This window comes from Nerophis ophidion, linkage group LG02, assembly GCF_033978795.1.
Source record: "Nerophis ophidion isolate RoL-2023_Sa linkage group LG02, RoL_Noph_v1.0, whole genome shotgun sequence".
In the NCBI taxonomy this organism is placed as follows: domain Eukaryota; kingdom Metazoa; phylum Chordata; class Actinopteri; order Syngnathiformes; family Syngnathidae; genus Nerophis; species Nerophis ophidion.
The window spans coordinates 66,234,444-66,248,278 of NC_084612.1; the positions used below are offsets into that span (position 1 = coordinate 66,234,444).

The window sequence follows — 13,835 nt, forward strand, 5'->3', positions numbered from 1 at the left end:
TTCAACGAAATAAACTGTTGTTCCAAATGTGTCCACTGGATGTCACAATAGCAATTCTATTAGGCAAGAAAACGGTTTATACCAGGCCAAGTAAGAGGTACACAGTAAACGGGGACTGTGGCTCCTCCTCCTCGATCCACATGCAACTTAAAACCTGCCATTTTATGTCTTCTGCTTCGAACAAATGGTCATTTGGCATCCTCGTTGACCCAAAATGTCTCCGTCAAACACGAAAAAGGTGAACTTAACCCTTTGGAATAATTTGTACCCCCATTTCTTACGGTTTGTCGAGTTAGCTGTGGATTGATACGTGGATATGATCGAGGAGGTATTTGATACCTAGAAGAGTTTACATTTTGTGTTTTTGTTTAGTCCCAGAAAGACTGACTTAAAGTTTACCGTATTTCCTTGAATTGCCGCCGGGGTGCAAATTAATTTAAAACCTCTTCTCACTCCTTCGCTTACCAAAGGCATGCAGTAAAAGTAAGCATACGCTAATTATTTTAAAACCTCTTCTCACTCTGGCACTTACCAAAGGCATGCAGTAAAAATTTGAGTGTGATGTAAGCTTGGACCTTAAATCCTACTGAATAGCTCTTAATCTTCTTCCATTTATGCGATTTCAAATTACCGGTATTGAAATCAGCCTCCTCCGTTTTGAAAATGATGACAGGGGAAGTGTCACTCGTGACGTCACGAGTTTGACCAGGCGGTAATACTAAGCATGCGCTAATTATTTGGCAAAGCGAGTTTGACCCGGCAGTAATTCAAGGCAGGCGCATACTATATGCCCTGCGGCAATTCAAGGAAATACGGTAATTCTTACTTTGTAGATACACTGAGACGAAGTCTAAGCTCCTTGTGTTTTTGAAACTGCACCATTTTCCTCAGAATTTTCAACAAATTTGAAGTGTTTTGTCCAGAGGGTTATTTGTGGGCCCTGCGATGAGGTGGCGACTTGTCCAGGGTGTACACCGCCTTCCACCCGATTGTAGCTGAGATAGGCACCAGCACCCCCCGAGACCCCAAAGGGAATAAGCGGTACAAAATGGATGGATGGATGAATGTACGTTTTCAGAATGTGCTTGTTCTATTTTTGGCCAAAGTAAAACAAAGAAAAACAACCAGAAGTTGTCTTTATTTTTCTTGCAAATAGATTTTATTGAATTTTACAGTTTAAAATCCCATTTTCCAATCATACTTTTCTCACTCAGACCCTTCATATATGCACACATCCACTCATCCACACGCACGTGCACGCTTCAGGAGAGAGGTGCTCTTGGGCTTTAACAATTCAAGGTTTACAGAATAGACATTATGAGAAAAAGTACCCAGTTATTGTATATATCCATCCATTCTGCACTGGATCAGGATTAGCAGACGATCCAGACCATATAACAAGATGGATGGATATTCCTCTGCATCAAGGATCCTCAGGAAGTGATCACTAGATCACCTCTTTATTTTTAAGTTATCATGCCATGATTTTATCATTAAGGCCCACTTGGGAATAGAGTTTCCTCCATGCAGCCGCTGAGGTAAAATGAGTTTGACACCCCTGATAGAGATGATTACCTATTGTTATATACACAGTGGATGGATACTAAATACATATGAATATGTAATTAGTTTTAGGACTAAACCTTTTTAAAGGGGTATTACTATTAGGGATGTGAATCCTACAATAACCAACGATTGGCTTCTACTCCGATTCTGGGGTTGATGTTTTGCTTCAGTCTCAGATCTCGATTCAAACTGCGTCTACATTCATTCATTTATTTGGCATAAAAATTCAAAAGTAAACTCTTCAAAACAGATTAAAAAAGCTTCACTTGGCTGCTGACTTATGATGTACTATATATGCACCTAAAACACATTAAGAAAAAAAAAATTGATTCTTGATTATTTTGAGTAGATTCAGAACCGTATTTAATAACTCAAAAACAAATGTGATTTGGATGTGATTTTATTTTTTCCCCTGCACCCTTATTGAATATGGCACATTATTAATGAAATGTTATTTAGAATAGATTATATTTTCTTATCTGAATTTAAGACAGCATTGACTACATATGTTTGTCTCAAAAAAACACGTTTTAAATAATAAGTAATTATAGCACAGAATAAAAACAATAATCATCATATTAGATATAAATGATCAGTATGGTTGCCAAACAGATTTTTTATAAAGAAAACAGCCGCACAATGTGTTAAAATTACTAATTGTTTGTAAAAAAAAAAATTTACACAATGTGAATAGATCAATAAAAACTGCACTATTAATACTAATTATTGATATTGTTGATTTTGTTTTCCTTGAAGTCACTCAGAAAATTTCGTAGTGCAAATTCCGAGCTGTAGTTCCTTAAAATAACTATGAATATATTATAATATATAAAATATTTTTTGGCATGAAATATCAGTCAGACCTAATCAGCTTTGAATTAAATTGTTTTACCCTTACATTTATTAAAGTGTATTATTGTTAGTGCTATTATTATTCTTAATACTACTTTTTTTTTAACTACAATTTAATTTGTTAATATCGTTCCATTTCTGTTTAATCTCTGATTTTAAAAAATGTAATGTGCTGTCTTAATGCAGTATATGTTATTTTGTTTCCATGGCGCTGGGGAAGTATTTTACATGAGGACCTTTAATTACTATGTTAGGACTAGGGGGTGTCCAGGTACAAGTTTTTCACTTTCCAAACAGATAATGGAGTCGATATTATATAATATTCACCGATATGATATCAGCAAAAGTCATAGTAAATGCTTTAATGACTCTGAACAATGGTAGGTATAAAAACACTAACCGAATGACAGATTTGCTTCTAAAGTTGAGTGTTGATCTGGTTTTGGTGACACCTAGTGGCCACAAGTCAAACTCATGATCCAGTAAACTGAATGATGCGGACACGTTTGTTACTGCATACTTTCTAGCATGCTTCTGCATTAGAGACTGTAAGCGTAAGAAATATGACACTGTAATTATTTATATTGACAAAAGTTGTGTTTTAGACTGCATTATTGTTCAATTCAAGACATTTATGTATGCCTAGCTTGGGTGCTATTGTGTGCTTAGCTGTTGTGTAGCTGCTAGTTCCTAGTAACTATCATGTTTGCCTTTTGCAAATGACTAAAATGAAAAACCAACCTTGTGTGTTTCACGGAGGACATTGAGATGTTAACTGGTGGTCCATCTTTATAAAGGTAAACGTGCTGCAGAACTGCTTCTATCTGAGATTTTAGATAGAAGTCGATATAATCCGATACTGTTTTTTTTTTTTTTGCTGGTATTGGACCAATAATAGAGATGAATATCAGATTGGGACAACCCTAGTTAAGATCAAACACCATTCATGTTAAAACCTTGGCGGGTGTTGTTGAGAATGTAAAATAGTCTCACCAAGCGTGGCAGCTACGCTGTATCCCCTCATGCCGACCACCTCATGTGTTCTGACCAGATCACAATGACGCGCCACCGCCAAGTCAAGAGAGACGGACTCTCCTATGAACGCAAAATTGCCCTCTTTTGCCCGCTGGATGCCTTCATCCATGGACGACACAAAACTTTCACTTCGCTCCATGTGCTCATAAATCCTGCGATACACCGGGTTGTCGGAATTCTGTGCGAAAGAGAAGAAAAGAGAAGATACAAAACCAAAAAGTAGTGAAGTTGGCACATTGTGTAATTCGTAAATAATAATATAATCATTATCTTTGAATTTAATGGCAGAAACACATTGCAAAAAAATTGACAGAGGCATTTTTACCACTGCGTTACATGGCCTTTCCTTTTAACAACACTCAGTAAACGTTTGCGGAACTGAGGAGACAATTTTTTGAAGCTTTTCAAATGGAATTCTTTCCCATTCTTGCTTGATGTACAGCTTAAGTTGTTTAACAGTCCGGGGTCTCTGTTGTCGTATTTTAGGCTGCATAAGGCACCACACATTTTCAATGGGAGAATGGTCTGGATTACAGGCAGGCAAGTCTAGTACCCACACTCCTTTACGATGAAGCCACACTGTTGTAACACGTGGCTTGGCAATGTCTTGCTGAAATAAGCAGGGGCGTCCATGATAATGTTGCTTGGATGGCAACAAATGTTGCTCCAAAACCTGTATGTACCTTTCAACATTAATGGTGCCTTCACAGATGTGTAAGTTACCCATGCCTTAGGCACTAATACACCCCCATACCATCACAGATGCTGGCTTTTGAACTTTGCGCCTATAACAATCCGGATGGTTCTTTTCCTCTTTGTCCCGGAGGATGCGACGTCCAGAGTTTCCAAAAACTTTTTGAAATGTGGACTCGTCAGACGACAGGACACTTTTCCACTTTCCATCAGTCCATTTTAGATGAGCTCGTGCCCAGCGGAGTCGGCGGCTTTTCTGGGTGTTATTGATAAATGTGTTTTGCTTTGCATAATAGAGTTATAACTTGCACTTACAGATGTAGCGACAAACCGTAGTTACTGACAGTGGTTTTCTGAAGTGTTCCTGAGCCCATGTGGTGATATCCTTTACACACTGATGTTGCTTTTTGATACAGTACTGCCTGAGGGATCGAAGGTCCATAATATCATTGCTTACGTTCTCTGAACCTTTTGATGATATTATGGACCTTAGATGTTGAAATTCCTAAATTCATTGCAATAGCTGGCTGAGAAATGTTGTTCTTATACTGTTTGACAATTTGCTCACGTATTTGTTCACAAAGTGGTGACCCTCGCCCCGTCCTTGTTTGTGAATGACTGAGCATTTCATGGCACCCACCTGTTCCCAATTAGCCTGTTCACCTGGGATGTTCCAAATAAGTGTTTGATGAACATTCCTCAATTTTCTCAGTCTTTTTTGCAACTTATGCCAGCTTTTTTTAAATATGTTGCAGGCATCAAATTCCAGATGAGTTAATATTTGCAAAAAATGAAGTTTTCCAGTTCGAACGTTAAATATCTTGTCTTTGCAGTCTATTCAATTGAATATAGGTTGAAAAGGATTTGAAAATCATTGTATTTTGTTTTTATTTACGATTTGCACGAAGTGACAACTTCACTGGTTTTGGGTTATGAAGAAGTAAGGAGGAGGAGTTCATCATAACACACCTTGAAGAATGCCAGAGTGGAAGATGCACTCAGGCATCCATACTGGATCACATCCTGATTGGCCAAGTCCTGGAAGCCTTTCACCGTCAACTGAGTGGACTCGGGGCTCTTGGAGGAGCTGAGGTTGGAGAAATAACAAGCCAGGATGACCACGGCAGCTAACCACCAGCTGCAGCAGACGACCCGGCCGGAGAGCGCTCGGGGGTGCGGACCGGCACCTGCAGGCGACAGGAGGACAAACGTCACATGCAGAGAAAGCACAGAAAAAAAAATGTCAGATTATGCGCCTTACCTTGCAGAGTCAGCGCCCCGACTGCGTACCAAAGACTGTAGGCAAGGCTGAAGGTGTTGTCTTCACTACGAGGACGACGCCACTCACACGGGCTGACTCTGGAAAAAACACAACCATCATAACTCGGGAATACTTCTGATTACTTTCCGGATGCACAGGAAGGTATTTATTCACAGCGATTCACTCTTTCCACATTTTGCTAAGTTACTGCTTTATTACTAAATATGGGGGACGGCGTGGCGTGGTTGGGAGAGTGGCTGTGCCAGTAACCTGAGGGTTCATGGTTCAATCCCCACCTTCTACCATCCTAGTCACGTCGGTTGCATCCTTGAGCAAGACACTTCACCCTTGCTCCTGGTTAGCGCCTTGCATGGCAGCTCCCGCCATCAGTGTGTGAATAGTGTCAAAACGCTTTGAGTTTGAGTTTATTTCGAACATGCAAGCATACAACATGATACATCACAATTTCCAGTTTCTCTTTTCAACATGTTCGAAAAGGAGTAGGAAGAAGCAGAGCTTATTTAATCCTACCCCTTGCTAAAACTTTTGTTCACTTCCTGTTCTCAATGTATTCCCAATGTATACTCCTTAAGTAATAAGTAATCACGATAAAAATAAATAAACAAATAAATAATTGGTGAAGCAAGTTTTATTCCATACGATGAGATAAGTAAGATTATTTTGAGAATGAATGGGTGAATAAAATCAGAATGTTTATCATAATTCTTCTTTTTTGCACTTTGTAAACACTTCCAGTTTGAAGAGTTTCTTGAAGTGGATCATATTAGTAAATTGTTTGATTGCTTTGTTTAATCCATTCCATAATTTAATTCCACATACTGATATACTGAAGGTCTTAAGTGTCGTACCTTTGTTCCTTAAAAAGGTAGAAAAGCGTTGTACAAATACAACCCATTTACCATAAATGGAATATCATTTTTTCCCCTCAAAATTTTTCAGACAATATCCGATAAAAATGTGAAAAGGTTTTTTTTTTTTTTTTTTTTTTCCCAGAACTTCCCTCCAGAAGTTCTTATCTTTGTCTATGTGATGTCAGATGAAACAAAAATTGAGCTGTTTGTTTTTTTACTCATCCTCCCCCAGCGTAGACCTTTTTCACATCTTTTACACTTTGTGGCGACCCATCAGTGTTCCTGTTCTGTAACCCTGTACACCAGGGGTCACCAAACTTTTTGAAACCAAGAGCTACTTCTTGGGTACTGATTAATGCGAAGGGCTACCAGTTTGATACACACTTAAATAAATTGCCAGAAATAGCCAATTTGCTCAATTTACCTTTAATAAATACATCTATATATATATAATAAAAAAAGGGGTATTTCTGTCTGTCATTCCGTCGTAAATTTTTTTACCTTTTACGGAAGGTTTTTTGTAGAGGATGAATGATGAAAAAAACACTTAATTGAACGGTTTAAAAGAGGACAAAACCCAAAAAAGATGAAAATAAAATTTTGAAAAAAAATGTATATTCAATTTCGACTCTTTAAAATTCAAAATACAACCGAAGAAAAGAAGATAAAAACTAGCTAATTCGAATCTTTTTGAAAAAAAAAAAAAAAAAAAATGTATGGAACATCATTAGTAATTTTTCCTGATTAAGATTATTTTAGAATTTTGATGACATGTTTTAAATAGATTAAAATCCAATCTGCACTTTGTTAGAATATATAACAAATTGGACCAAGCTATATTTCTAACAAAGACAAATCATTATTTCTTCTAGATTTTCCAGTACAAATGTTTTAAAGAAATTCAAGACTTTGAAATAAGATTTAAATTTGATTCTACAGATTTTCTAGATTTGCCAGAATTTTTTATTTTTATTTTAATCATAATAACTTTGAAGAAATATTTCACAAATATTTTTCGTCGAAAAAAAACAGAAGCTATAATGAATAATTAAATTAAAATGTATTTATTAGTCTTTACAATAAAAAAAAAATACTTGAACATTGATTTAAATTGTCAGGAAAGAAGAGGAAGGAATTTAAAAGGTAAAAAGATATATGTGTTTAAAAATCCTCAAATCAATTTTAAGGTTGTATTTTTTCTCTAAAATTGTCTTTTTGAGAGTTATAAGAAGCAAAGTAAAAAAATAAATGAATTTATTTAAACAAGTGAAGACCAAGTCTTTAAAATATTTTCTTGGATTTTCCAATTCTATTTGACTTTTTTCTCTATTAGAATTAAAAATGTTGAGCAAAGCGAGACCTGCTTGCTAGTAAATAAATAAATAAAATTTAAAAAATAGAGGCAGCTCACTGGTAAGTGCTGCTATTTGAACTATTTTTTGAACAGGCCAGCGGGCCACTCATCTGGTCCTTACGGGCTACCTGGTGCCCGCGTGCACCGCGTTGGTGACCCCTGCTCTACACTGTTTGTTTGTCTAATCTTGAACAGGTTTAAACTGAAAACACATTTTTGTTGTACTTGTAGAATGACAATAAAACTACCTCACTTGACCCTGTAACAAATAATTTTTCAACAGATGTTTCTCCACCCACCTGGACACGATGGAGAGGCAAGCGGCGGTCGCCAGGTATGCAACAATGATGCCAGCCCATGTCTTGGCTGAAAAGGGGGCGAGGAAATCAAAGAAGCCAGTTTCCTCGGAGATGTCTTTCCTCATCAGGATGCTTATTCCCGTCTGCATGAAGGGTTTGGTCATCCCGACCGCCTTCTCCCGAGCCGCCGTGAGGGTCAGCGGCGCGATGGCCAGGTCGGCCTCCTGCCAAAAGATGAAGCCTTGCAGCAGCAACTCATTTATTGATGCTTTTTCGCTTCTCACCCCTCTCACGACTTCGCCGACCATCCCGTTCCAGTGTCCGTTGTCATCCTGCCTGCCGTAGGAGCCATCTTTGACCAGGTGCACTTTGTACTTGAAGCCCACCTTCTTGGCTACTTCAGACAGCAGGTCCATGCAGAACCCTTCCAGCTGGGAGCCTTGGGACATTGTGTAAGGCTCTTGCTGCACAGTCAAAGGAAGCAGATAACTCAAAGGGGATTTATTGTACATGCAGCGTTATTAGGAATGACAGAAAACTCACCATTATTGTTGTGATCCTCAGCTCTGGTTGTGCTAATAGAGGAGAAAAGGAACAAAGTTGGCAGAATACAATGATTTGCAAATCCTTTTCAACTTATATTCAATTGAATAGACCAGTGGTTCTCAACCTTTCTTCAGTGATGTACCCCCTGTGAACATTTTTATAATTCAAGTACCCCCTAATCAGAGCAAAGCATTTTTGGTTGAAAAAAGAGATAAAGAAGTAAAATACCGTACTATGTCATCAGTTTCTGATGTATTAAATTGTATAATAGTGCAAAGTATTGCTCATTTGTAGTGGTCTTTGTTGAACTATTTGGAAAAAAATATTTAAAAAATGTAAAACTTGTTGAAAAATAAACAAGAGATTCAATTATAAATAAAGATTTCTACACATAGAAGTAATCATCAACTTAAAGTGCCCTCTTTGGGGATTGTAATAGAGATCCATCTGGATTCATGAACTTAATTCTTAACTTTTGTTCAAAATAAGAAATCTTTAATATCTATATTTATGGAACATGTCCACAAAACAATCTATCCGTCAACACTGAATATTGCTTTGTTGTAATTTTTTTCACCCTTTATGAACTTACATTCATATTTTGTTGAAGTATTATTTAATAAATATATTTATAAAGGATTTTTGAATTGTTGCTATTTTTAGAATATTTAAAAAAAATCTCACGAACCCCTTAGCATACGTTCAAGTACCCCCAGGGGTACGTGTACCCCCATTTGAGAACCACTGGAATGGACCGAAAAGACAAGATATTTACTGTTCAAACTTAGACATTTAATTTTTTTTTTTGCAAATAATCGTTAACTTAAAATTTAATGGCAGCAACATATTGCAAAAAAAGTTTTAATATTGGAAAAAAAATTAAATAAACCTCAAAAAAATGATTTTTTGTTTGTTAAAGGACAGTATTAAAACACAGGATGAGGCAATTGCTGAAGGAATTGTGTGCGAGTGCTCCAATGCTGAAATTGAAGTGAAATCCTGGATTTTTTTGGGAATTGTTGAAGTAAAGCACACAATTTCCAAACAGGATGAATATTCTTAAGTTGGAACCGTTTGAATCAAAAGAAACATTTGGAAATTGTGGAACTTTGAAGAATATCCCTCTGATTTCAATGGGAATTTCTCAAAAATTTGGCAATTTCAGGTAACAAGGGGATTTTTTGGGGGTGGAAAATGGTAAAAAACTTGAATGGTCTGAATGAGTTCTCCCGTCCAAAGGCAAAACCTAGTAACTCACTTCTAGCTGATTTTGAGAAAACAAAGGAAAACCAATCTATCTTGATGCTGTCTTACAAAGATCTACAAAGTCATCAGACGTATAGATGTTTTCTTGAGCTTTCATTTTCTTGCCGATTGAGCCATGGATTGAATCTGCTCTCATGAACGTGGGCCCTTTCTCCAGATATCTTATCACAAACTCGGGTGGGCCCCATTCTGGGTTTGCACATTGGGCAAGAGCCGTGTACAGCGTCCAGTTTTTATTTTGACCTCCACAGTTATCTGCCCAAAAGAGTATGCGAGGGGAAGGATCAAGAACGATACATTTAATGAAGGTGCTTGCAACGTCCTGGGCCAATCTTCCAAATATCCCCTCGTGCCATAATATCACATAATCAGGTTGACCATTGGCCCCCATTCGTGCAAATGTCTCATTAAAGACAATAAGGCGACTGACAAAGAAGCTCCTATTGGTCCCTTGAGATACTAGGTTTTTCTGTTGTATCCACGCGGTTATGTGGTAGTTGCTAGGTCCTGCCATGCGCGTAACAGCTTACTTACGGAACAAATTACAATATCGCATACACTAATGTAAAGCATATCACCTAGGAACTCCAAAATTATTATCAGCTCAGTTTTGACCAAAATTGAGTTACTGGGTTTTGCCTTTGGACGGGAGAGTTGGTGTTGGAATTTTTCAAATCGGTCGAGAAATGTTGAAGTAGTAACATGTTGCATTGAGAAATGGTATTACGTTACTCAATTCATTTACCATGAATTGATTAACGTGGACCCCGACTTAAACAAGTTGAAAAACTTATTGGGGTGTTACCATTTAGTGGTCAATTGTACGGAATATGTACTGTACTGTGCAATCTACTAATAAAAGTATCAATCAATCAATCAAAGTATCAATCAATCAATCAAAACTTATTGGGGTGTTACCATTTAGTGGTCAATTGTACGGAATATGTACTGTACTGTGCAATCTACTAATAAAAGTATCAATCAATCAATCAATACGGAATTCCTGGAATTTCGGGAAAACCGTCAATTTTTCCAGTTCAAAAAATCAACTTTTTTTTTGTTCTGTTTAAGAGGAATGATTTGATGGTGGAGGTTTTTCAAATCGGTCATGAAAATGTTGAATTAGTAACATGTTGCATTGAGAAATGGTATTATGGAATTCCTGGAATTACAGGAAAACCGTGAACTTTTCCAGTTCAAAAAACAACTTTGTTTTTTGTCCTGATTAAGAGGAATGTTTTGACGGTGTAACAGTTCAAATGCGTTGAAAAATGGGGGAGGAGTAGTCGCCAGAAAAAAGGGATGAAACAGGGCTTTGGAAAACCAGGATTTTTTTTTTTTTACTTGGAAAAAAGATTGTTTAAATTTCCAGGTTGGTGGAATGTGTTGAAGGTGGATTTGTTTGAATCTTGCTGAAAAATGTGGAAATGGTGGAAGTTCCGCAGCCTCCGAAGCAGAACCTCCAGGTTCTGTAACAGCTTCTTCCCTCAGTCCGTAAGACTCTTGAACGCATCATAATTACCGGTAAATTATCCCCTCAACTCACCCCAAAATGGATTAACTCGCTGGAATAAAAAAGACAATATAACATACATCCATAAACGTGGACACATGTGGAAAAAGTGCAATAGGTTTATCTGTACATAATCTATTTATTTATATATATATATTTATTCATTTAATTATATATGGACCTTATTGCTATTTTTATCCTGCACTACTATGAGCATATGTAACGAAATTTCGTTCTTATCTGTGCTGTAAAGTTCAAATTTGAATGACAATGAAAAGGAAGTCTAAGTCTAAGTCTAAGCGTGAAAAATGGCCAATTCGTTTTGAATAGGAAAAATGTCCCGGAAAACCTTAAATTCTGGAAAATCTGGGAATTTTTGGTATTTGTCAAGGGAAAGCCCGCGTTTCCCGAATAGGCTGAACATTTTAAAGTTGGAACTGTTTGAATCGGATGAAAAATGTGGAAGGTAGAGAAGAAGAAGTTTAAAGAAAACCATATGTGTGAATGCAATGGAGCATTCACACAATTAGAAAACCAACAAGGCAGCATGGTAATTGCTCATGTCCATCCCAAATGTAACTAAATCAAAGACCCCTTTCTTTGTGTACTTGACTTGAGGTGGACATTTCAGAGGCTTATTCTTTTTCTTCTGGCCACGCTTGTCGCAAAACAGTATTTAGTTAAAGGTCGTCAATGGCATGGCGCTGTGAGACCTGGGAGGCCAGTCAAAGAGCATCAAAAGCTTTGATTCAGGCCACAGTTTTAGGGGGGCTCCATCACCATGGGGCGGGGAGGGCTTCATCCTACCAAACGTCGGATTTTCCTTTTCAAACTATGAAACATTTCCAACCTGTCACTCTGAAACACACTAGCTCTTTGTTGCGTGCCCCACAGTGATGATTTATGACTATTTTTGCATGGAAGTCAACGGGATTTCTGCACCCTTTGTCCATCTCAGCAGTTGGACAGGATGTGGAGGGTCCATTTGATACACAGCTGAGCTGACAGATTATGCAGTTATGTCATGTCAAGGGAGTGAAAACACACAAGGAGTTTGGCAACGGAAGTTGACCGGGTCACACTTTGACATGTTAGGGGTCCAAACAATACATATTTTGTGTTGAAAGGAAACTATTTAATATTAGTTCATGTCTGCAAGTTCCTTACCTGTGGCGCATGTTCCTATGTTGAAGAGGAGTCCAACACAGAATAAAAAGAAGCCAAACAGCATTCTGATGAGTTGACTTTGCCTATACTGTGCATTTAAAAACAAGTAGTGGTCATTATATTGCATTTTTCTATGAAAACATAACTGTGTCACCGACTCAACTAACTTTAGCTCAGTAATCAAAGGACAAAACAAAAAACATTTCAAGTGGCAACATACGGTAAATCTCACAATAGTTGTATGCAGGTATGAAAGTATGTACAACTATGAGTTAAGATATGTTTGTAGTCTGTATATATGCTAAGAAGAATGTATACAGAGAAACCATTCAACAGTGTGTTATAGGTGGCAAACATTAATATTATAGGCTTATAAAAAACAGAAAGGCCTATGGACTCGAAATTGCTATATCCAGCCAAATATTTATAATATCCATAACAGTAATAATACTATCATTATTAATTAGCAATACTTCAGTTGTTTGCCTAAAATATGTTTTTTCTGCTTATCATTATGTTCAATATATTAAAAGAAAAACTGACAAAAAGTTCAGTTAATGATAAGCGCGCGTTAAATATTGGACAATTTAAAGAAGTATGATGACATGCAATACAGGCCATAAAGGTTGAACACCTCCTAATTCAATGCGTTTTCTTTATTTTCATAATTATTTACATTGTAGATTGTCACATCAATACTAAGAAAGAACACATGTGGAGTTACGTACTTAACAAAGAAAGGTGAAATAACTGAAAATGTGAGTGCTAATGTTGTCTGTCTATCTGTGTTGGCCCTGCGATGAGGTGGCGACTTGTCCAGGGTGTACCCTGCCTTCCGCCTGATTGTAGCTGAGATAGGCGCCAGCGCCCCCCGCGACCCCAAAAGGGAATAAGCGGTAGAAATGGATGGATGGATGGAACATAAGACATTATTATCATTATGAAAAATACAAGTTTTGATGGAAATGTCTTACCGCTGCACCTGAGAAGAGTCCAAGTCAAGGGGTACAGCCGGACGGAGACCTCAAGACAGACTGAAGTTAGCCGCCCAGTGATCTGAGGAAGCCAAACTCATGAATGACATCTTTAGTGGGAGGTGGCTGTGGAAGACAATTGGAGGGGTGGGATAGAAGCGAGAGCCCTTCCATATTTGTATTTGCTTACTGAACGTAATCACAAGCTAGTGCAAAATTCATTTGAAGAATTGGAATTCCTTACAGAATGTTTAGTTGAAATTAGAATTGCAGGAAATGGATTTAAATCATTTGAAATTGTGATAAATTCCTTTTGGCTAATAGGATAATTTGTCAGCAAACACTAAAATCAAACACTAAGTCCCTACATTTTGAATAATTGGATAAAGTAAAGAACTCTTGCAATAACATACATATCTAAATATGTCGCATTAAAT

General features: G+C 37.3%; 1 protein-coding gene across 1 annotated transcript in view; it reads right to left on the reverse strand.

Annotated features, from left to right (window-relative positions):
• si:dkey-183j2.10 (probable glutamate receptor) overlaps positions 1-13,615 on the reverse strand; it is a 14,444-nt gene extending 829 nt beyond the window's left edge. The window contains exons 1-8 of the mRNA XM_061874666.1: positions 13,399-13,615; positions 12,425-12,512; positions 8,476-8,507; positions 8,217-8,396; positions 7,933-8,156; positions 5,408-5,505; positions 5,116-5,333; positions 3,412-3,631 (exon numbers count right to left, since the gene is read on the reverse strand). Coding sequence (XP_061730650.1) covers positions 3,412-3,631; positions 5,116-5,333; positions 5,408-5,505; positions 7,933-8,156; positions 8,217-8,396; positions 8,476-8,507; positions 12,425-12,488 — 1,036 coding nt within the window. The 5' untranslated portion in view covers positions 12,489-12,512; positions 13,399-13,615. The remainder of the gene's footprint in view (positions 1-3,411; positions 3,632-5,115; positions 5,334-5,407; positions 5,506-7,932; positions 8,157-8,216; positions 8,397-8,475; positions 8,508-12,424; positions 12,513-13,398) is intronic.
• Between the last annotated feature and the right edge of the window lie 220 nt (positions 13,616-13,835).